This window comes from Pectinophora gossypiella, chromosome 17 (assembly GCF_024362695.1).
Source record: "Pectinophora gossypiella chromosome 17, ilPecGoss1.1, whole genome shotgun sequence".
Classification (NCBI taxonomy): Eukaryota; Metazoa; Arthropoda; class Insecta; order Lepidoptera; family Gelechiidae; genus Pectinophora; species Pectinophora gossypiella.
The window spans coordinates 1,981,049-2,002,323 of record NC_065420.1 but is presented as its reverse complement, the minus strand read 5'-3'; the positions used below and the strand labels follow the sequence as shown (position 1 = coordinate 2,002,323).

Sequence of the window (21,275 nt, the reverse complement as noted above, 5' to 3'; positions counted from 1 at the left end):
ACAGTCATGAGCAATATAATGTACCCACTTTAGGACTCTGTCACACTAACATATTTGACCTTTAGTGAAACTTACAGTTCAAGTTGCCAAAAAAATTAATGTGACATGGTACCAAAGAGAAAAAATATTAATGCTCGTGACCGTATGTAGGGACATAATCCCGTTTTAGTTTGTTACCTACTTCCTTGTTAAAGGTAAGTGACCTACTGCTTATCGTCTGGAATGACCAATGGGAGTTGAATTGGACGCTTTATTGCACACACAATGCGCACCACACTATTGCGTCTTATTTGTGTTTGCGTGACATACATATAGTCTACTAGCTTTTGCCCGCGACTTCGTCCGCGTGGCGTGTTATAAAAGAGAGATCTTTGTGTGTGCGGGAGTGCATATCAAATTTCAAGCATCTATCTTATGCAGTTTAGATTTTTTCATACAACATTTTTTCCCGCTAACCCCCATTTTTTAAAATGCAGCCATAACTAAACTTTATATTTACTAAGGTATGCATGCATGCTAGACTGAAAACATCTATCTTACGCGGTTTAGATTTTTTCATACAAATGTTTTTTCCCGCTAACTCCGTTCCCGTGGGAATTTTGCAATGTCCTGTTGCAACTAAGCTTTAAGTTTGCTAAGGTACCTGCATGCCAAATTTCAAGCGTCTAACTTAAGTGGTTTAGATTTTCCATACAAAAGGATTTTCCCGCTAATTCCCGACCGCGTGGGAATGCCGGAAATTCCTTTCTTAATGCACCTCTACGGTACCTAAGCTACGTCCCTTCCAAATTTCAAGTGCCTACGTTTAGCCGTTTCAACTGTGCGTTGATATGTCAGTCAGTGAGTCAGTCAGTTTCTCCTTTTATATATTTAGATTAAATGTTTGCTTGGTGAACCTAAGTGAACTTTAATGACGGTAAATGTATTGCTTGAGAAACAAATTTTGTAGTTTTGGTAAGCGATACGCCCATTAATCGTGTTGAATTAAATACAGGGTGTTAGTGACATCGTAACGAAAACTTTGAGGGATGATTCGAAGATTCAAACAGCCTCCGTGGTCTAACAGCCTCCGTGGTCTAACAGCCTCCGTGGTCTAGTGGCTAGAACGTTAGGCTCACGATCTGGAGGTCCGGGTTCGATTCCCGATGGGGACATTGTCGAAATCACTTTGTGAGACTGTCCTTTGTTTGGTAAGGGCTTTTCAGGCTTGAATCACCTGATTATCCGAAAAAGTAAGATGATTCCGTGGTTCGGAAGGCACGTTAAGCCGTTGGTCCCGGTAAAAACACCTCCACCAACCCGCAGTGGAGCAGCGTGGTGGAGTATGCTCCTTACCCCCTCCGGTTGATTGAGGGGAGGCCTGTGCCCAGCAGTGGGACGTATATAGGCAGTTTATGTTATGTATTTTCCGTCGCAAAATTGTGGAACTGAAAATATTAAAAGAAACACTAAAAGCTTCATGAATTTTCTGATATGAAATTTAATTTGATATCAACTCACTAAACATTCTGTATAGCTTAACTAAAACGTCAGAGTTATCAGGAAAATGGACTGTTGGAACCTGTCTGTAGCATTATCCTGTTTTTTCACAGAGTCCGCTTACTTAACCTAAAGATTTGACAGGTCCGGTTTTTTACTGAAGCGACTGCCTGTCTGACCTTCCCACCTGCGAAGGGAAAACCAGCCTAACCATTATGAAATTCATTACTAAATAAAGACAGATCTAAAACTGACAAAAAATAATAATAATTGCGACATTTTGCCACGTTTTTCTATGACGTCCCTGGTTGATTTTTCATACAAATCCCATAGTAATTTCGACTTTTGACGATTAGTAAAATGTAACTGATTTGACTAAGTAGTTTTGGAAACTACCCTATTGTTATTTCAAACCTTAAGTAAGACATACTTGGAGTATAACATTAAACTGCATTTACAGATTGTCGGAGAAGACTGTTCACTACTAAAGTCAGCCATTGATAGAACTAGAGAGAACATAAACGTTCTCCAAAAGATCGCTAGTCGGTATCGAAGCCGTATGGACGTCTTCCTTAGAAGCTATAACCAGAATTCATTGAAGGAACTCCGCATAGAGTTGTGTGAGCCGTGTCAACGTGATGAATACCCGCAGTTTGATATGAGTGAGAATTGTGAGTTAACTGGGCACTGTGGTATCCACTGAATAGAAGAAAGTTCCTTGGATACCACAGTGGTATCGTATGTGTGTGTAAAACAAGTGATAAATGTGGAGGAAGCAAGAGAAGTGTGTCAGGATCGAAGCAAATAGAGTCCCATAGTCTCTGCATAACCCAGCGGGAAATAGATGTACCTATATGTGTGGTATACTGCTTCTGGGTTTATATATTTCAATGTTCTTCTTCTGTCGTGTGGGTTGTGAGGTGGAATACCAACCCTATCAACCCTGGCGTCAGGGTTATTATAGAGCCGTTAAAGGCCCATGACATGGGTCATGTAACGTCTACTTACATCAGAAAGTAGTAACCGGGACCAACGGCACGGATCATCTTACTTTCGGACAATCAGGTGATCAGGCCTGTAATGCGCGGGGACAGTTTTCGCTCGAACTTACAAGCTAAGGCGGCACAAGACAAGAATAACATTTTTGTATGGAGTGTGGGGTGGGGTGGAGTGAGGGGGTGTCTGTTGTTTAGGTACATACAAGTCAATGCGACCTTCCTTGCCAACCGCTTCACCGCCAACCGCGCCGGTGCGCAGTATCGTATGAGAACCACCTAACTGAAACGTCCGTCTTTTGCCGTTGGTTACTTTCGTGTTTCTTCAACTAGATACCCTGATGGTGTCAGCTGTGTCCACACTCATAGCTCCCTCCATATGGGGCATCATGAGAGGACTGGAGACTTTCTCACAGCTATTCTATCTTTCCAAATGTTATAAGGTAAATGATTATCATTTTTATTATGAATAGCCATCTGTAGCAGCCTCCATGGCCTAGCGGTCAGTTGGTATCACGATCTGGAGGTTCGAATTCGATTCCCGATGGGGACATTGTCGACATCACATTGTTTCATAAAGTCACATTGGTGCTGAATCACCTGATTGACAGAAAAAGTAAGATTACGTTCTTCGGAAGGCAGGTTAAGCCGTTGACCCCGGGCTACTAGCCCAAAATACCTCCACCAACCCGCAGTGGAGCAGCGTGGTGGACTATGCTCCAAACCCTCTCCGATTGATTGAGGGGAGGCCTGTGCCCAGCAATGCGACGCAAGTATATTGGCTATGTATGTTATGTTTCTTCTACTCTTCCCTGTTTCCAGGCCGTTCGTGCCACCAGCCCAGAAAGCTTAGCTATGTTTCGCATATAATCATAAATATATCTAGTACCTAACAGCAGATATATCTAAGACCTTTCAGGACGTGGTCACAGTGATCCTCGCCATTTCGAACTTGCTCCAATGACTTTTAATTCATCTGAAGTGCAGTTTTCACCATCACAGTTGGCTCGACCATTATAGACGGCGATACGGCTCACCACCTATCACGTTGGTCCAACAAAAATCTCGGTGAGGTGTGGGTAGTTCATCTTGCGATGGATGTAGCTTTAACTACCCCAATTGGGATATAGTCCTGGGCGGTTAAAACGGCCACATCGAAGCAATTCATTTAAAAAAGCAATATTGCAATTTGACATTTGCGCATATAAAAGTAAGTGCGCAATGCATACAAATGAATTGCTTCCTTGTGGCCGTTTTAACCCCCCCCCCCAGTGCTTATGCTTATGCCTTTCAGGACGTCCTTATAAACAGCACAGAAATTGAAGATTACCCAAACTACAAACATAGAGGGTTATTGTTGGACACGTCGCGTCACTTCATCTCCGTCCCCAACATCCTGATGACGCTGGACGCTATGGCCATGAACAAGATGAACGTCTTCCACTGGCACATCGTGGACGACCAGAGCTTCCCTTATCAGAGCGTGAAGTTTCCTGAACTTAGGTAAATATTTGTTATGTAACGTAATGCTGTGAGCTCAATGCGCCTCCAAACCAATGCAATGGCGGCCGTGACCCAATGGTAAGAGCGTTGGCCTCTCGATCTGGAGGTCTCGGGTTCGATTCCCAATGAGGAAATATCATAAAAATCACTTTTAGATACCTAGTTTGGCAAGGATATTGCAGGCTGATCACCTGATTATATTAAAATGATCTTAGCTTTACTATTTACTTCAGTATGTATAGTCGTTACACGAGCCATGTCAGGGGCATTTCGCGGTTCAATAGTAACCCTGACACCAGAGTTGATAGGGTCGCTCATTGACTTCACAATGGTGAGTCTGGGAATAAAATTAGCTCACCTTTTAGTGGACTGGGTGCTTACTGGCCAACCCTCATTTACACAAGACCCGCGATGGAGAAGATCAGGGACCACGCCAGGGGAATTGGGGTTCGTGTGATCATCGAAATTGACATGCCTGGTAAGTAAAAATACTCCAGATTAGTCTGCAAGTAAAGATAAAGAAAAAACTTTCAATTAATAACTCAAAAAAATCAAAAGAGATTCACAAAATATGATGTTTAGAAGTGAAATTATTCTAAACTGGGGAGCAATAAGTTAAAGTGTTCTAAACCAGAGAGCACGTGTAAAGATTTTGATAAGAGTCGAAGAAGCGAAAATGTTGTGTCAGGGTTGTAATAGTACCACAGAGTCTTTATTATAGAGAAAGGGACCGAAGTATGCACACAACGAAATGATTTACCATGACAACGATCGTATTATAAAACTTTCCACGTCATTCATTGCTTCTTTGGTATCGCTCAACTACATCTAACGTTTGTATTTCGACGCAACGAACGGCGGGTAAATCGATATAGCGGTCCGGCTAGAAATGTCTCGGTGCGGCCGAGGCGCGAACCTCAGCTCAGTGATATTGAAAAAACAACCGACTCTAGTGGGCAGATAAATCCTCGACCATTTATTTATTTATCCATTGAGTGATTGGCCGCCTCTATGGCTAGAGTATTTGGGTCGTCAGCATCGTATATTAAGTCTTTCGGGCGCCGATATTTTTCCGTACCGTTCCTGTTGTGATTGCAATAAAACACGCGACGTTCGGACAACAAAAGTCAAGAAGAAGAAGAAATTAGTTAGAAGTATTTTACAAATACCTACCACTACAGTCCATAAGCGGGAAGCTACCACCAGGGGATTTGGGGGGGTGCAAAGCAGAACCAAAAGTTCTAAATGCATATCTCCCTTGTCTCTATGATCTGTGGTTAGCACTTTATTATCCTTCGCAGATCACGCGTTATCATGGGGCATGTCCCACCCTGAGATCATCACGGTGTGTGCCCGTGACCGTCGCCCCATGAACCCGATCAAGAACGAGACGTATATACTCGTTGGCGCGCTACTCAGGGAAGTGCAGGAGCTGTTCCCCGACACATACATACATCTGGGTGGCGATGAGGTTACTGCGGAGTGCTGGTAAAGTAAAACTAAAGGCTTAGCCCGATAGCAGTATAAATAATGGCGTCTGTGGTCAGTGGTTAAGCGTTGGGCTCGGAGGCTGTTAGAACAATAGCGCGTAGGCCGTTATTACACCACGCGATCGCGGTTAGCGGTTGCGGTCATGCGAACAAATCGATGATTCACATACAAGTCAATACTACCTTGCCAACCACTTCGTCCCTCTTTCAAATTTAATTTTGCTAGTCACGCTCGCGCTCATGCAAGAGCCCAGGCTAACACCAGCTAAGGGTGTCGCTGTCGATGGATACGTCTGGGAGGACATCATCATCATCATCATGTGGTGTAAAAGACGATATAGTGACTAAGACTGAGAATGGAGTGTTAAGTTAGTTTGGACATACGTATATAGAGCGGATGATGGATAATAGGATTACGAAAGCAATATATAAAGCGAAGATTGGTGGTAGGGCTGGCAGAGGAAGACCTAGAAAGACGTACATTGGACTAGGCATCTCAGCTCAGGCCTGTTTTTTTAATTTTATTGCCGCGTGAGAGCCCCTCAGCGCTCCGCATTTATTCGGCCAAGTAGTTAATCCCATTTGCGACAAATGTACAAAAAGTTACGTGAAAAAATGCTGACCGCTTCACTGCTAACCGCGACCGCGTCGTGGGATAACCACCTTACATAAACATGCTACCCAAATAATATACAGACCTTGTTTATAGTAGATATGTGAAACATATTTGTTTCTGCCGAGAGCGGCAAGGTCCGTATACGAATGAAAATAGTGGCCTTTGTGTCACTTCTTTCAATAGTCTACTTGACAACCTAGTCAAATGAGATTCTTTTTAAGAGACGTCAAAAGGAAAATGTTCTATTCAAGGACCAAGTAATGAATTTGTATGGAAATGCACTTCACAAGTATGTGATCTTACTTGTATTGGGCTGGTTTTCCCTTCGCGGGTTGAACAGTCAGACGGGCAGTCGCTTATTTAAAAAAACGGATCTGTCAAATGTTCAGGTTAGGTAAGCGGGCCCTGTGAAAACTTGAGATAGGAGATGATGAATTTGTATCGAAATACTGTGGTATGACGTAATCAATTAAAGCGTTCAAACGACGTACTCATTCGTTACCTACTTAGTAAGTAATAATTCAAATTCGAAAGTAATTCAAAAAGAAAAATGGGACAGTTTTTTTATCATCTTCAGACTGGCTTCTATTGCTAGACTAGCATTTTATAATTTACCTTTTATCCAGACAAATACCTAATTGTTTTTTGTGGAGCGAGGGATCTTTTTGCATACTTACTTAAAGATAAATGTTTTGTTTTAGGATAGAAAATAAAGGAATACAAGAATATATGGAGAAACATAATATGACATCTTCCAATGACTTGTCTACTTTATTCTACAAAAGAATAGTATCATTCCTGAAAGAGGATACTCGAACTATCGTATGGGAGGTACTACTGAGTTTATTTCTTCATTGTGTAAAGCATTTATGGTAGCGATATCTTAATATAAAGACGTCTCAGGTAATTGCAGTTGTAAGTAAGTAATATTTTTTTTTTTTTTTTAATTAAGATGGGTTTGCTCTTGACTTCGTTCTTCTACAAGAAGAAGAGATCGACGTTGGAACGAGCTTACCCAGAAAATGCCTATTCACCCTATTATGCCTATTCTATTTCATCGTAGTTTTCTTATTAAACATGTAAACAGGAACATAACTGAGGAGAAAAATCATTAACAACAGAAACAGAGCATAGTGACACCTTCTGTCTCAAGACATAATGGTATACATACGTTATTATCATTATTTATTTGTCCACAATAAAACAGAGACAAAGAACATACAAAGAAAACAAATAGTATTTTTTTTTTGGTTATTTCTAAACAAAGATATTTCTTTTCCTGACCTACGTGACGAGAGATATTCAACGTATAATATTATATACTTAGATAGACATACATACGCGTACAAATTATTAAAAATTTAATATTAATTATATATAAAAATATTCTATAAAAAAATATAAGTATTCAATAACAACAATAAGATCAATAACAACAATAATAAGAACTTTTGTACCCACACGGGAGCAATAACTCATTTGAAATAGGCTAGTTTCAGTACTATTAAGTTATTTTGATCAAAATTCATAAATAAGTTAAGAGACAAAGTAAAATCTGTCTTTATTTAGTAGGTACTTATTCAGAATTTCATAATTTATCTTCAACCTAGTACATGACCCAATTGATTGATTTGATTTATGAAACTTAACTGATTTATTCTGTATTAATATTTTTTCTAGGAATCATACGAGGCTAACGTTCCTTTTGCACGTGATACTCTCGTGCAGGTGTGGAAAAATGAGCGACTAACGGCTGAGGTAAATAAAATTAAATCTATCTATTTATTACACTTAGGTACCTATGTCGTATTATTATTTATTCTATGACTTAGGCGTCAAAATGAATTTATTTCGGCTCACGATCAGGAGGTTCAGAAAAATTAAACAGACTTCAAAATCTTTCTAATAAAAGTAAGAAATAATATGTTTTGTCATTTTGAAGTCCGAAATCACTGAACGGAAAACTCATAACGATGACTCTATTTTTTGTAAAAGGAACTGACAGAGGATAATCTTTTTTTCTTGGGTTATTAGATCATATTTTGTTGGGTATCCTGATATGAAACAACTTTGTTTGCACATTTAAAAAATACATATATACTTTTTCTTCTAAGTCGCGTATTTTATGTCGCGTTAGTAAATCATAAATTCTTGGAAATTATTGAAAATAACTTTAATACCGCTGTTGTTTCAATGCTGACCCAAAAAAGTGTAATAAATTCTTTATACGTATACGCGATAAAGAATTTATTACTGAGCCGCCAAAGGACCCCCTGACATGACTCATGTAACGACTACGTATTTACATCAGTGAGTAGTAACCGGGACCAATGGCTTAACGAAGCCTTCCGAAGCACGGATCATCCTACTTTCGGACAATCAGGTGATCAACCTGTAATGTCTTAACCAAACTAGGGATCACAAAGTGATTTTGGTGATATGTCCCCACCGGGATTCGAATCCGGGACCTCCGGATCGTGAGCACAACGAACTACCACTGGACCACGGAGGCCGTTACTATTGTAATGAAAGCTTTTCTTGTTTATTAATTCCAGCTGCTAAATGGTGGCCGGTTCGTTTTACAATCATCTGGATACTACCTCGATCAACTGGGGACTACCTTCACAAAATTCTACAAGGTGGAGCCAAGGCTCGCGGTGAAAGACAAAGTGGCAAACGAGACCTTGTTGCAGAATTTGGTAGGGGGGGAAGCCTGCATGTGGGGGGAGATGATGGACGACGCCAATGTGATCAGCCGGTGAGTTAGCTGAGGGGCACGCAGCAATGAAACCATGCACAGCGACACAGCTCAGACACTCTAGACAAAAATCGTTGCCGCCTAAGAGCCAAACCTCATCTGTCATCACCTCATCGCATTTTCCTATTCATCCTTCTCTGTTACTCAGAGCCGTCATTTGCTAGAGCGAGAGAGAGCACCGTACGCGGCAGAATCGACGAGGCGACATCACGCGTAAGGATATCTACTATAAAGCATGCTTTAGCGTGCTGCCAGATGTCCAACTCTAACTCGTACGCGCGACCAAGACAGACAGTCCATGCGCATCCTTACTCCTTAATACGGCTATTTAGAGTAAAGTGAGACCCAACGAAGGGGTGAGGTAAATCTACCTCGACGCCAAATACAAACTGGTGCGGGGCGCAGTGTCCGTTCTTACTTAGTTTCTTTATTCTATGACAGAGATTTAAACTACACACCTAAGAATATTGGCAAAGAGTAGCGTACTCATAGGTCTTTTACAGGACACACTTCGGCCTAGGCAGGTAGTTCACGATTTGATACAACACGCTGTTTGACCTGAGATCAACCAAGTTTTTTCAAAGACTCAATTCGGTTCAAGGCGGAGTACTCGTACGGTGCTAGTGATTCAAAATACATAATTTTTTTAGTTTGGTTTTATGCGTTTCAGTGTGTGGCCTCGAACGTCAGCTATAGCAGAAGTTCTGTGGAGTGACACGAGACGGGAAGTGACGTCTCAGGTTCTGCAACGCGCGGAGGAGCAAGTGTGCCGCATGAAGCGCCGGCGCATCCACGCCGAGCCGTCCAGCGGACCCGGCTTCTGCGTACTCTAGTTTATGGCGTCGTCGGTATGAATTATATGACGTCACAAGTGCTGTGCGGAGCAAGTGTGCCGCGCATGAAGCGCCGGCGCATCCGCGCCGAGCCGCCTAGCGGACCCGGCTTCTGCGTACTCTAGCTTATGAGAACATTTGATTTTTGATCCGTGTATGACCGCGATGTGTACTTTTAATAGCTAGTATTATTGAGTATATTTTGTTATCAAATTGTATTTAGAAAATATTTTTTAAGTTAGAGTAGGTGCCTGCCTATATTGTTAAAACAAAATGTTAATGTCGTTCATTCTCAATTGCCTTTTATTGAAGTAGACTGTACCACACATTTCGTGAGCATTATTTACTGACATAATCATTAATTAAAAAAATATACGAATGTTATAAAAGGGCTTTGGAACCTGTATTAAGTACATTTCGGCTTGCTGTTTTATACAATCCGACTGTGACATATTGGCCCCGATTCCTGCAGACACTTCCTAATTTTACTTTGTTATAAGTACCTGTCATTTTCTTATCCGCCGAAAAGGAAAGGGACGGATGATTGACAACTCTTAATTTTAGGAAGAATGAGTAAATTAATGAATAACCCGGGCGAATCAAAAAGTATGTCGCTGGTATGCAAACCGTTTGACGTGTGCTATCAACATAATTCTGTCGGGTTATTGGCCAATATAAAATTTTTAGACGGTTGTTTTAGATTTGTGCTTAAAATTGACGTGTGTTCCATAAATTTTATGCTTGTCAATTACCCGTCCCTTTCCTTTTCGGCGGATAAGAAAACGACGGATATAACTTTAAAAAAAAATTTGATGGTGTTTACAGGAATTAGCACCATTATTAATGTGTTTAATTTATATTAAGAAGTTAAGTAACGCTTTAAAACTAATTAAACATTGAATCTACTTATCTATATGAGAAAATAGCGCTAGTATAGTAACTTGCGGAATGTGTCAAAAGTTCGAAGCTAAAGTGCATTTATAAAACTATATTTACTGTCTTCTTCTCTCGTGTAGGTTGTGATGTCAATGACCGACCTCATCAAAGGCCCCAACTACATGGTCACTTGAGTAAATAACGTGACCGACTACTTAACGTGGCCTCCGAAGCCTGCAATGCCCTAACCAAACTAGGGATTACAAAGTCATTATAATGTCCCCACCTGAAATTGAACCCGAGACCCAGAGGTCTATAGGTCTATAGGTGGGCTCTCGAGCTCTGGCTCGAGAGCCCACCGTTATAACCTCTAGACGACGGAGGCAATTATTAGAAACGGCCCTTCAATAACTAAAAGATGGCATGTCTCTGCATCATCACTAATTTAGGAGACACGTTTTTGTCGGTGTAGTATTGTTCATAATATTTTTTTAGGGAAAAACTAGAACAATCCCTCTTGCCTTCCGCCCCGCAGTACTCGTGAAACGCGAGTGGGATGGCGCCCAGAGTAGTGTATTTCAAAGTCGTACTAGAATTCCTGTCCTCCGCCTCTGAATAGTACCTACTGACAGTTACTGCTGCCCTCTGCCAGGTTCCAGGTTACAGTCCCCTTGCATACCATACCAATATCATAAGTGGGTATTGGGCCCTGATTCCTGCAGAAACTTCCTAATTTTATTTTAAGATTTCGTCTAAAATTGACGTGTGTTTGTGGATAAGAAAATGATAAGTATAAGTAAGTACCTAACTTAAGTTAAAATTAGACGGTGTCTACAGTATTTAGCACCTATTACTACCTACTTAGATGCCACGCTTAAACTATTATTGTTACAAAGTATCTAACATGTAGTATTTCCTTATCTTTGCATTTTAAATATACTTTAACTGAAATGTATTGTTATATTATGGAAGTGACCTTCAAGTATGTAACAATGATTCTTCGCATTTTAATGTTTAAAGTGCCTTAGAAGTTTTGAAAATATAAAAAATATGGTCACTTACATTATCTTAGAATTTAAGTACAAAATTGCATTTAAAATCTTGTCAGTTCTGTATTGTATACGAAACTTCTTTTATATAGGTGGAATACAATTACACGCACGTTAGGAGCTCAGTTGAGTACTTAGCTCCCGCTAAACCGAACATGTCGCGAGTGATAATATTGTGTGCGCTTGCTGCAGTCACTATAGCACATGGGCCCCTCCCATCCATGCCGACCCAGGGCAGTGTATGGCCGAAACCATACAGGGAACAAAAGGGAAATGATGTATACAAATTAGCTCACAACCGAACTTTTGTTTTCATGGTAATAATTTGTTATATTATTTATAAGTTTTTTATGGACCCAAATAAGCAAACTTAAATAAGTTGAATAAAACTATGGAGTACGCTCCGTATACCTCTTTGATTGGGGGTATGCCTGTGTCCATCAGTGGGACGTATACTTACATAATATATATAGGCTGTTTATGTTATGTATATACAGGGTGTTGGTGACATCGTAACGAATACTAAGGGGGATGATTCAGACCATGATTCTGAGTTAATATCAAGTGTAATTTTCAGTCGCAAAATTCAAGTTTTTTTTCTAATTTTTTAAATTATTTTCAGCTTTCTGTTTGGTTTCATTTGATTGGTAGATTATATCTATTGTTTCAAACTACAAAATATGTAGTTTTTCACTTCTCCAGTGTGAGAAAATCTTGTAAGTATAAAAATTGCGATTTCCAAAAATAAAGTATAACTTATGTCATATCCACAATGGACAACATAACTTATAAATTACATTCGGATTGTGATTTTTGTTAACAAAACCTGGTGGTTAAAAATAGATAAGCTAGTTTTTTATCCAGGTAAAAATTGAGGCGTCAATGAGGGACTTTCCAATCGACGTTCCACAAAAACACGATAGATGGCGTTGTTAAGTTTTTTCTTCGTTTAAAGTTCTAATTTAATGGATAACAGACATACCTATGCATCTTTTATCTTGGTTTTTGGGTATAAATGATGACCCTTTTTATTACACCAATTCTCTAAGTACATAATATTAAGCAACAATTAGTTTTATATGTGCTTCTGCAAAAAAGTAAGTACATTTTTGAATAATTATGTACCCCAATGAGAAAAATAGGTAATTATCACGTTAAAAGTGAACAATGCCATCTATCGTGTGTTTTAGAAACGTCGATTGGAAAGGCCCTCGAAATTAAGTAATTGAAAGACATCGATGTTTTGTTGTAGAAAATACCAGAATATGATTTTTTCAAAAAGGGTACGTGGTTTCCACTAGTATAAGGCCTTGATATGCTAAAATTCATTTGTTCAGAGTACAGAGCGTGCCAAAGAAGCGCCGAACCTGCGCTCAAGGCGATAACGTCTGAGAGGGATTAAGGTGACCGGGCCGATAGCAATAAGCGCTGATTGAGAGAGTCGTAGACCACGATGTATATATAAATGGGATCTGAGTCTACAATTTTTACTCTGGGGAACGTTTGTTAGGGCCAGTGAGCTCAAAACCCAATTGTAACAAAACTATAAGTACTACAATGTCTAAGCCGATCTTCGATCTTTTTAAAACTGTTGAAATACCAATAATTCACCTTTTTACTTTTTGTTCTATACTTAGGCATTTAATAATTCTTGTGCCCTCACGAGAAATGCAGCATTCAGAGCTTGTGACAACGTGAAAATCTTAGCAGATATGGTGTACAACAAGCAAGATGTCGGAAATTCTGATTTGAATGAACTACCCGTGCAATGGAAGTTGTACTTAAATTTGACGCAACCTTGCGAGGCCTACCCGCACGCTGATATGGACGAAGGCTGTAAGATATTGTTTTAATTTGTCTTACTTACAATATCAGAGGTGGAGATAGACGCACAGAGATTTTATTATTCGATAGAATTATATTTTTGAGCATCATATGAACTGTACTTTTTGTTGTGGACTATAGAGTGACTTTTAGAGTGTGTTCGGGATCAGGATCTTGACTTAAGTCTCGATCGAATTCCAAGCGTGTTTATTCGGCGCAATCGCCCACCTTAAGTACTATTTTTGGGTTCACAACTAGTTAGGTATTGCGTGCTATCTTCATTTGTCATCCTATTCTCACAGCAGTGACGTTTCGCTGTAATGGTACTTCCTCGCTAAGTCCTTTTCTAGCGGCGCCGTTTCGCTCTAGCACGGCGTCCGCGACTCTTATAGTTCCAGTTAGAGAAGTGACCAAAGAGTCGGAAGTCATGAGTTTCAGCTACAGAGTTTTCTCACTTACACAGGTCCTGATTAACAAGGTTTCACTGTATTAAATAAATGTTTGTTTAGGCTTAGGGTAATATTAATTTACGGTTTATCTAATTGACTCACAGATAATCTAACTATTGGACCTGAATCTATACTCACCAGTGCCTCTGTATGGGGGATCATGCGAGGACTAGAGACGTGGTCACAGCTGTTCTACATTTCTGATGATTATACAGTAAGTTATGAATAACCTCCGCTTGTATGTATGTGTTATCTTCTTCTATCATGTGGGTGTTGCGGTGGATTACCAACCTCATCAACCCTGGTGTCAGGGCTATTAGTGAACCGCCAAAGGCCCCCTGACATGACTCATGTAACAACTACGTACTTACAAACAGTCAGTAGTACCCAGGACCAACGGCTTAATGTCCCTCCGACGCACGGATCATCTTACTTTCGGACAATCAGGTGATCAGCCTGTATTGTCTTAACCAAACTGGGGCCCCACGAAGTGACTTTTGTAATTTGAGAGGCTCGGTTGTTTACAGAAGCGACTGCCTGTCTGACCTTCCAACTCGCGAAGAGAAAACCTGCCCAATACAGATTAGGTCACATACCTCCGAAAATGCATTTATCGGGAATGTGGGCTTCCTCACGATGTTTTCCTTCACAGCTAAGCACGTGATAATCATTTATGATCCAAACATGAATTCGAAAACAAATTCGACAATCATTGGTTTAGGCCCGTGCTGGTTTGGAACCTGCTATCTCAAAGTGAGAGGCAAGCATTCTACCAACTGTGCTATCACGGCTCAAATTACGACAATCCAATAAGTAGCTCTATATGTTCCAGGAAGTACTTATAAATTCGACAACAATCTACGACTACCCACAATACTCGCACCGCGGTATATTGGTGGACACGTCACGTCACTACCTGTCGATGGACACGATGTACAAGTTGTTGGACGGCATGGCCACCAACAAGATGAACGTGCTGCACTGGCACATGGTTGATGACCCGAGTTTCCCGTACCAGAGCGAGAAGTTCCCTGAACTGAGGTGACACGAATGGAGCTGATTCCGGTTCACACCATCTAAGTTTGTTTTAAGTTATACCTGTCATTTTCTTATCCGCCGAATAGGAAAGGGACGGGTAATCGACAATCGACAGGCATAAAATTTATGGAACACCCGTCAATTTTAGGCAGAAATTTAAAAACCCTTCCAAAGTTTTATATTGGCCCGACATAATTAAGTTGACAGCACTCGTCAAATGGATTGCATATGAGCGAGATCGCAATTTTATTCATCGGGGTGATTCTTTCATTTTAAAATTAACAGTTGTCAATCATTCGTGCCTTTCCTTTTCGGCGAATAAGAAAATGACGGGTATAACTTAAAATAAAATTAGGTGTCTGCAGGAATTGGAGCCAATGTATACGTTTTTTTACAATAAGATTCCCATTGACATTCAGAATTTACCTTTGTTTTAAGACTGTGACTACACTGAAACTCTGCTTACCCCGGTGGGAAATAGGCGTGAGTTTATGTATGTACTCTTAACTGAGTACATGGCAAATGGCGGCCTTATCGCTTGAAGCGATTTCTTCCAGATAACCAAGGCGAGGAAATATGTAATAAAACTATGTTACTTACCCACTGAATAAAGATTTGTTCGAGTTAAGAACTGAGGATGCTCAAATAACATTTTGGATAAAATTTAGTATTTAAGTAAGTACTTAGATTTATTTTATACTTGTACATCTTTTATTCCAGCCAAAAGGGAGCCTATTTTCCGTCTATGACGTACAAAAGGAGAGCAATTAAGAAAATTGTCGAATACGGTAAAAAACTCGGTATAAGGCTCCTCCTTGAAATAGACACACCAGGTACTTTATTATGTTTTCCGTACTTATTTTAACTAGGTGCCAGTCATAACAAGTTCTGGGGGGTTAAAAAGGCCACATCGAAGCAATTCATCTAAAAAAGCAATATTGCTATTTGACATTTGCGAAAGTGAAACTAAGTGCGTAATGCAAACAAATATCAAATAGCAATATTGCTTTTTAGGTGTAAGTATTGCTTTGATGTGGCCTTTATAACCCGCCTGAATGCAAAACAAAAAACAGGTCAATACATATTTTTCAGCACATGTAACTTCATGGGGCCTTTCACATCCGGAAATAATGACGCAGTGCAAAGAGAGCTATCGGCGGCCATTGAACCCTGTCAAGAACGAAACATACGACCTGCTTAGAAAACTATTCAGGGAAGTGCAAGATATGCTCCCCGAGCGATACTTCCACTTGGGAGGCGACGAGGTCCTTGAAGAATGCTGGTGAGAACATTTTAATAACCACAAAAATGTCTTAGTTCAATCCACCATACGTTAACTGCTCCCGAGCTCATAAACAGTGTGCTAGGAACGTGTAGGTACCTATTTGACTGTTTATTTTTATTGCAACGTACTATGAATATAATGTCATCAGGACACAAAGATTCTAGTGCGAAAGAGACAAGATATATGTTAATCTAATCATGCTTACAATCATATTTTAGAATGAGGGACTATCCAAGATGTTCGTGGGTCACCCAACAGGGTCCACATAATATCAGCGTCATGGTTCACGCCGCGGCTTGTGCTGAGTGAGGCCCTTTTATCTCAGGACGTCCACCACCACCTTATGATCATTTCGACAAACATCCGTCTTGCTTTTTTATAATTGTTTTAGTGGAAATTTGATATGATGTTGTTGTCTTTTTTTGTGTGTGGCGTTCTTTTATAATAAAGTATTTCTATTCTATTCTATTCTATTAAGCTACGTTCCTCAAAATCAATATAAATGGCGCTGTATAGTTTGTTCTTCGTTTATTTAACATTCTAATTTTATGGTTAACAGACATTATAAATGTATCTTTGTTTTTGGGTACAAATGATGATCCTTTTTATTACACCCAAGCACAATTACATCTTCCATCCATTATTATTCTGTTCAAATAAAGAGAACCAATATAGGTAGCAAAGCAACTCATTCTATACATCATCATCAGCCCATTAATGTCCCCACTGCTGGGGCACGGGCCTTCCCTATGGATGGATAGGGAGATCGAGCCTTAAACCATCACGCGGGCCCAGTACGGATTGATGGTTATTAACAACTGCTAATGCAGCCGGGACCAACGGCTTAACGTGCCTTCCGAAGCTCGGAGGAGCTCGAGATGAAAACTTTTTTTTTGTGGCCCACCCATCCTATGACCGGCCTTTGTGAAAGTTGCTTAACTTCAACAATCGCGGACCGAGCGCGTTTACCGCTGCGCCACCGAGCTCCCACGAGTCCCTCATTGCTATTTTATTTCAACGTAGCTAACCATTTGACCATAGTCCTCGATCTTTAAAAAATAATAAATTCCCTAAAAAACTGCCGTTACAGGACAGAAGATCCTACAACGCAGCAATACATGAAGGAACACCAAATGTCTACGGACGACCTTTACGGACTTTATATGAACAACACTATGAAACTGCTTAAAAAGGGCACTGTCCCTGTTATGTGGGAGGTATGTAATGGATGCGTATTACTCATTATTCTTGTATTACATTTACTAATTATTGCCGTAAGCAACCAATTCCCTTTGTGAGTCAAACTGCAAGTTTGAAGCTTGCCGCGTACAATGGCCCCGATTCCTGCAGACCCCTCCTAATTTTATTTTAAGTTATACCCGTCATTTCCGAAAGGTAAGTGTAACTTAAAATAAAATTAGGCGGTGTCTGCAGGAATCTGGGTCAATATATTTATAAATTAATAGGAAACTTGATGAACCGGATAACGTATATAGCTATTTGCTCCATTAATGTAATTATGAATTAATACGAATCTTAATGAGCGGGACAAACTACAAAGCGGCCATCATATCGTGCCGCTAGTTTTGATTTGGTTGCCTTCTCTGCTATTTAAATATCGTCGCGTTTTAAATCAAGCTCTTCCCGTCGTTTCTGTTCAAAGCCATACACCTTGGTGTTCACAGTATGCCTCCATTGCGGCCGATCCTGGGCCAGTATCTCCCACCGCGATGGGGCCACGCCGCATCCTTTCATGCCGATACCGACCCCGCCGGCGTGGTCGACGATTTCCCTCATTCAGCGCTTATCGCTATCGACCCCCTAGGGTCGATTAATTCTTTCAAATATTTTTCCTCTCAGACGACGCCCTGAGCCGAGGTTCGCGCCCAACTGGGCACCCTCAGGCCTGTTGTCTTAAACGTTGTACCGGGTGAGAGCCTTCAGCGCTCCCCATTTGTCCGGCCTAGTAGTTAATGCCATCTGCGGCAAATCTACAATAAGTCACGGCAAAAAAAAAATGTTACGTTTGAGCACATCTTTGTACCGCAAGAGTTGACCGCCCTGTTTCCGCTTGCCCTCTTGCAATTCCAAGTAGAAGATGCGCTTTGCTACCATAACCTATACAACCTATACCTAGCCATGTTATCTGCGGCCATTACATATAATTATATCGGAGGTGTGCTGACGTGCAGTGAATGTGGCCGTACATTCACTGCTAAGATCGGTTACGTCAGCCATATAAGAGCGCATCTTAGGCGGACTTGTCGCCATGGCCGAATACGGCTGGGAAGTGAAGGATGATTTAAATATATTTATTTAGTTAATATTCACGATCTGGTGAAGGTCGCGGGAAGCCGCTGGATGCGGGCAGCGCAGGACCTATCGTCGTGGAGATCCTTGGGGGAGGCCTATGCCCAGCAGTGTGCGTCGTACGGCTGATAATGATGATGAGTTAATACCTATGTATATTTCAGGAAGCTTTTTTCAACAATAAGACTGACATGACTAATGCGGTGGTGCAAGCGTGGAACTCCAAAGCTGAAATGGCGGAGGTATATATACAGGGTGTTAGTGACATCGTAACGAATACTCAGAGGGATGATTCAGGCCATGATTCTGAGTTTATATCAAGTGAAATTATGGGGGGGGGGGGATTCGGTATGCTGTCACTAACATATGATAAGTATACATCAAATATACATATACAGGGTGTTAGTGACATCGTAACGAAAACTTTGAGAGATGATTCAGGCCATAATTCTGAGTTGATATCAAGTGGAATTTTCCGTCGCAAAAGTATGGAACGGAAAATCATTTAAATAAGCTCTAAAATTTTCATGACTTCTCCGACAGGAAATTCCACTTGATATCGACTCAGAATCATGGTCTGAATTATCGGCCCCAGTATTCGCTACGGTGTCACTAACATGTTTGGCTATTTATTTTTCTGTCTGCCTGATCGTCCTTCTCATTTTGTTTACAGATGATAAAAAAACATATAAAAGTAATATTTTCAACAGAGTGGTATCTCGGCTACGATTTGTCAAAACATTTCAATGACTATTACAAATTTGATCCTCGACTAATTGCGTATAACGCGACTGAAGACCATTCTCTGGACAAGTACATCATAGGCGGCGAGGCTTGTATGTGGGGGGAAATGGTGGACGATAGCAACATCCTGAGCAGGTACCTAATGGTGACACTTTCGATATTGAAATTATTTTATTTTCAATTTTAATTTGTGTTGTTCGATCCCAGATTATTATTTAATCCTCGACGCTTCGCAGAGAGATGTCACGGTGGTCTAAGAGAAAGCTCGGTGAGGTGTGGGTGGGTGCTTAAATCATCTCGCGATGGATGTGCCTCTGACTACCCCAATTGGGATATAGTCGTGAGCTTATGTTGTTCATCATCACCAGCCCATTAACGTCCCCACTGCTGGGGCACGGGCCTTCCCTATGGATGGATAGGGAGATCGGGCGTTAAACCATCACGCGGGCCCAGTGCAGATTGATGGTTATTAACGACTACTAATGCAGCCGGGACCAACGGCTTAACGTGCCTTCCGAAAAACTTTTTTTTGTGGTCACCCATCCTATGACCGGCCTTTGCGAAAGTTGTTTAACTTCAACAATCGCAGACCGAGCGCGTTTACCGCTGTGCCACCGAGCTCCTCCTTATGTTGTTACTGTTATATATTTCAAGAACGATATTCTCCCAAATCCAGATCGACCTAAACGCAAGTAGTTTCTGGGAAATGCGTGGACAAACGTAACTACCCACATACACCTGATAAATTTGACATATGTGTTTGGAAGTCCACTTAGACTAAAAACATACGAAAATACTTACATACGTGTCGAATTGATAACCTCTGATTTTGGTAAGAAATACATAAGTAGTTCGATAAAAAAAAATCAACCGTGAATTTGAAAATAATTTTGAGGTTATATTACTATTACTAGCCCACATCATCCCACTACAGGGCAAAGGCCTCTCTCCCTTTCTTCCACTCCTCCTGATCCCCCCGTACCCGGATGCCGAAAACACTATGGGCAAGGAAGTCTACAGACTGGGTGTCAAATGTCAAAAAGCGTCGTAGCAGACCGAGAAAAAAATGGAGTGACGAGTTGAATGCATAAGACGGCGAATATATAATTGTCCAGGTATAGGGGATATAACTTATACATATAAAGTTCAGTATGTTGATGTTTTGTAAGACACATTTGAGAATTTATACATTTAGGTAAAAAAAAAATTGTAACCAAGAATTTGAAAAATATTATGAGATTGAGATGGAAACTTGTTACAGGATATTTCCACGAGGCTCTGGACCAGCAGAAGTGTTGTGGAGTGTCACTAATGGAACGGTTCCTGACGATCTCTTTAATCGCATGGAGGAGCACTCCTGCCGGATGCGTCGTCGAGGATACCCCGCTGAGCCTCCGTCCGGACCCGGCTTTTGCGTGACACCAAAAAATATTATTATAAAGCCAAAACATAAACCGAATCCCTATCATCGGGACCGTAAAGCGAGTCGTTCGGGATTCACACGTTACATCGTCATACATCCTAATCGCACCAAAACTCCTTTATAATACTTAAATACTTACTAATAATATAAAATTCATAATAATAATAATTAAGGCGTAGGGAAGTGACGACCCCATCGCCCTCTGGTGAATTCATCAGCGAACCTGGTGAATTCAACAGTGCAGTCGGTCTCCGCAGGCCAGGTTGTGGCGAGCTGTTGGTGAGTGACGACACCACGGAGCTGAGAACCCCGAGAGTCGGTCAGGCCCTCCGTCTCCGGGTTGCCTTCACTGGTCGGCCGGAGTGGACCCCAGCGGGGGCCGCAGGACTCTCACCTCTGGCTTGCCTTCATTGGCCAGAGTGGGGCGTTAGAGCTATACGCTCGCAGGGTGGAAATGAAAGATGCATAAGTCGCGACTTGGTGAGGCGGGTAATAATATTAAGTACTTAAATAACAAGCCACTATTTGTATGCCTACTAATAGGCTGAATACGTATAGAGATTGTAATAACTTTATGTAACATCCTTTTGTATACCTGTATTC

General features: G+C 40.9%; 2 protein-coding genes across 2 annotated transcripts; both read left to right on the top strand.

Annotated features, from left to right (window-relative positions):
- Window positions 1-2,137: 2,137 nt before the first annotated feature.
- Window positions 2,138-9,920, top strand: LOC126374599 (beta-hexosaminidase subunit beta-like). The gene is made up of 9 exons (XM_050021288.1): window positions 2,138-2,150; window positions 2,808-2,917; window positions 3,769-3,977; window positions 4,343-4,455; window positions 5,279-5,465; window positions 6,785-6,914; window positions 7,764-7,841; window positions 8,639-8,841; window positions 9,512-9,920. Exons 1-9 carry the CDS (start codon window positions 2,138-2,140, stop codon window positions 9,672-9,674), a joined length of 1,206 nt encoding a protein of 401 aa, XP_049877245.1. The 3' UTR covers window positions 9,675-9,920.
- A 1,773-nt stretch (window positions 9,921-11,693) lies between these two features.
- On the top strand, window positions 11,694-21,218 carry LOC126374351 (beta-hexosaminidase subunit beta-like). Its single transcript, XM_050020955.1, has 10 exons — window positions 11,694-11,916; window positions 13,237-13,435; window positions 13,977-14,086; window positions 14,705-14,913; window positions 15,631-15,743; window positions 16,003-16,192; window positions 17,286-17,412; window positions 18,670-18,747; window positions 19,179-19,384; window positions 20,511-21,218. Exons 1-10 carry the CDS (start codon window positions 11,755-11,757, stop codon window positions 20,794-20,796), a joined length of 1,680 nt encoding a protein of 559 aa, XP_049876912.1. The 5' UTR covers window positions 11,694-11,754; the 3' UTR covers window positions 20,797-21,218.
- Window positions 21,219-21,275: the final 57 nt, after the last annotated feature.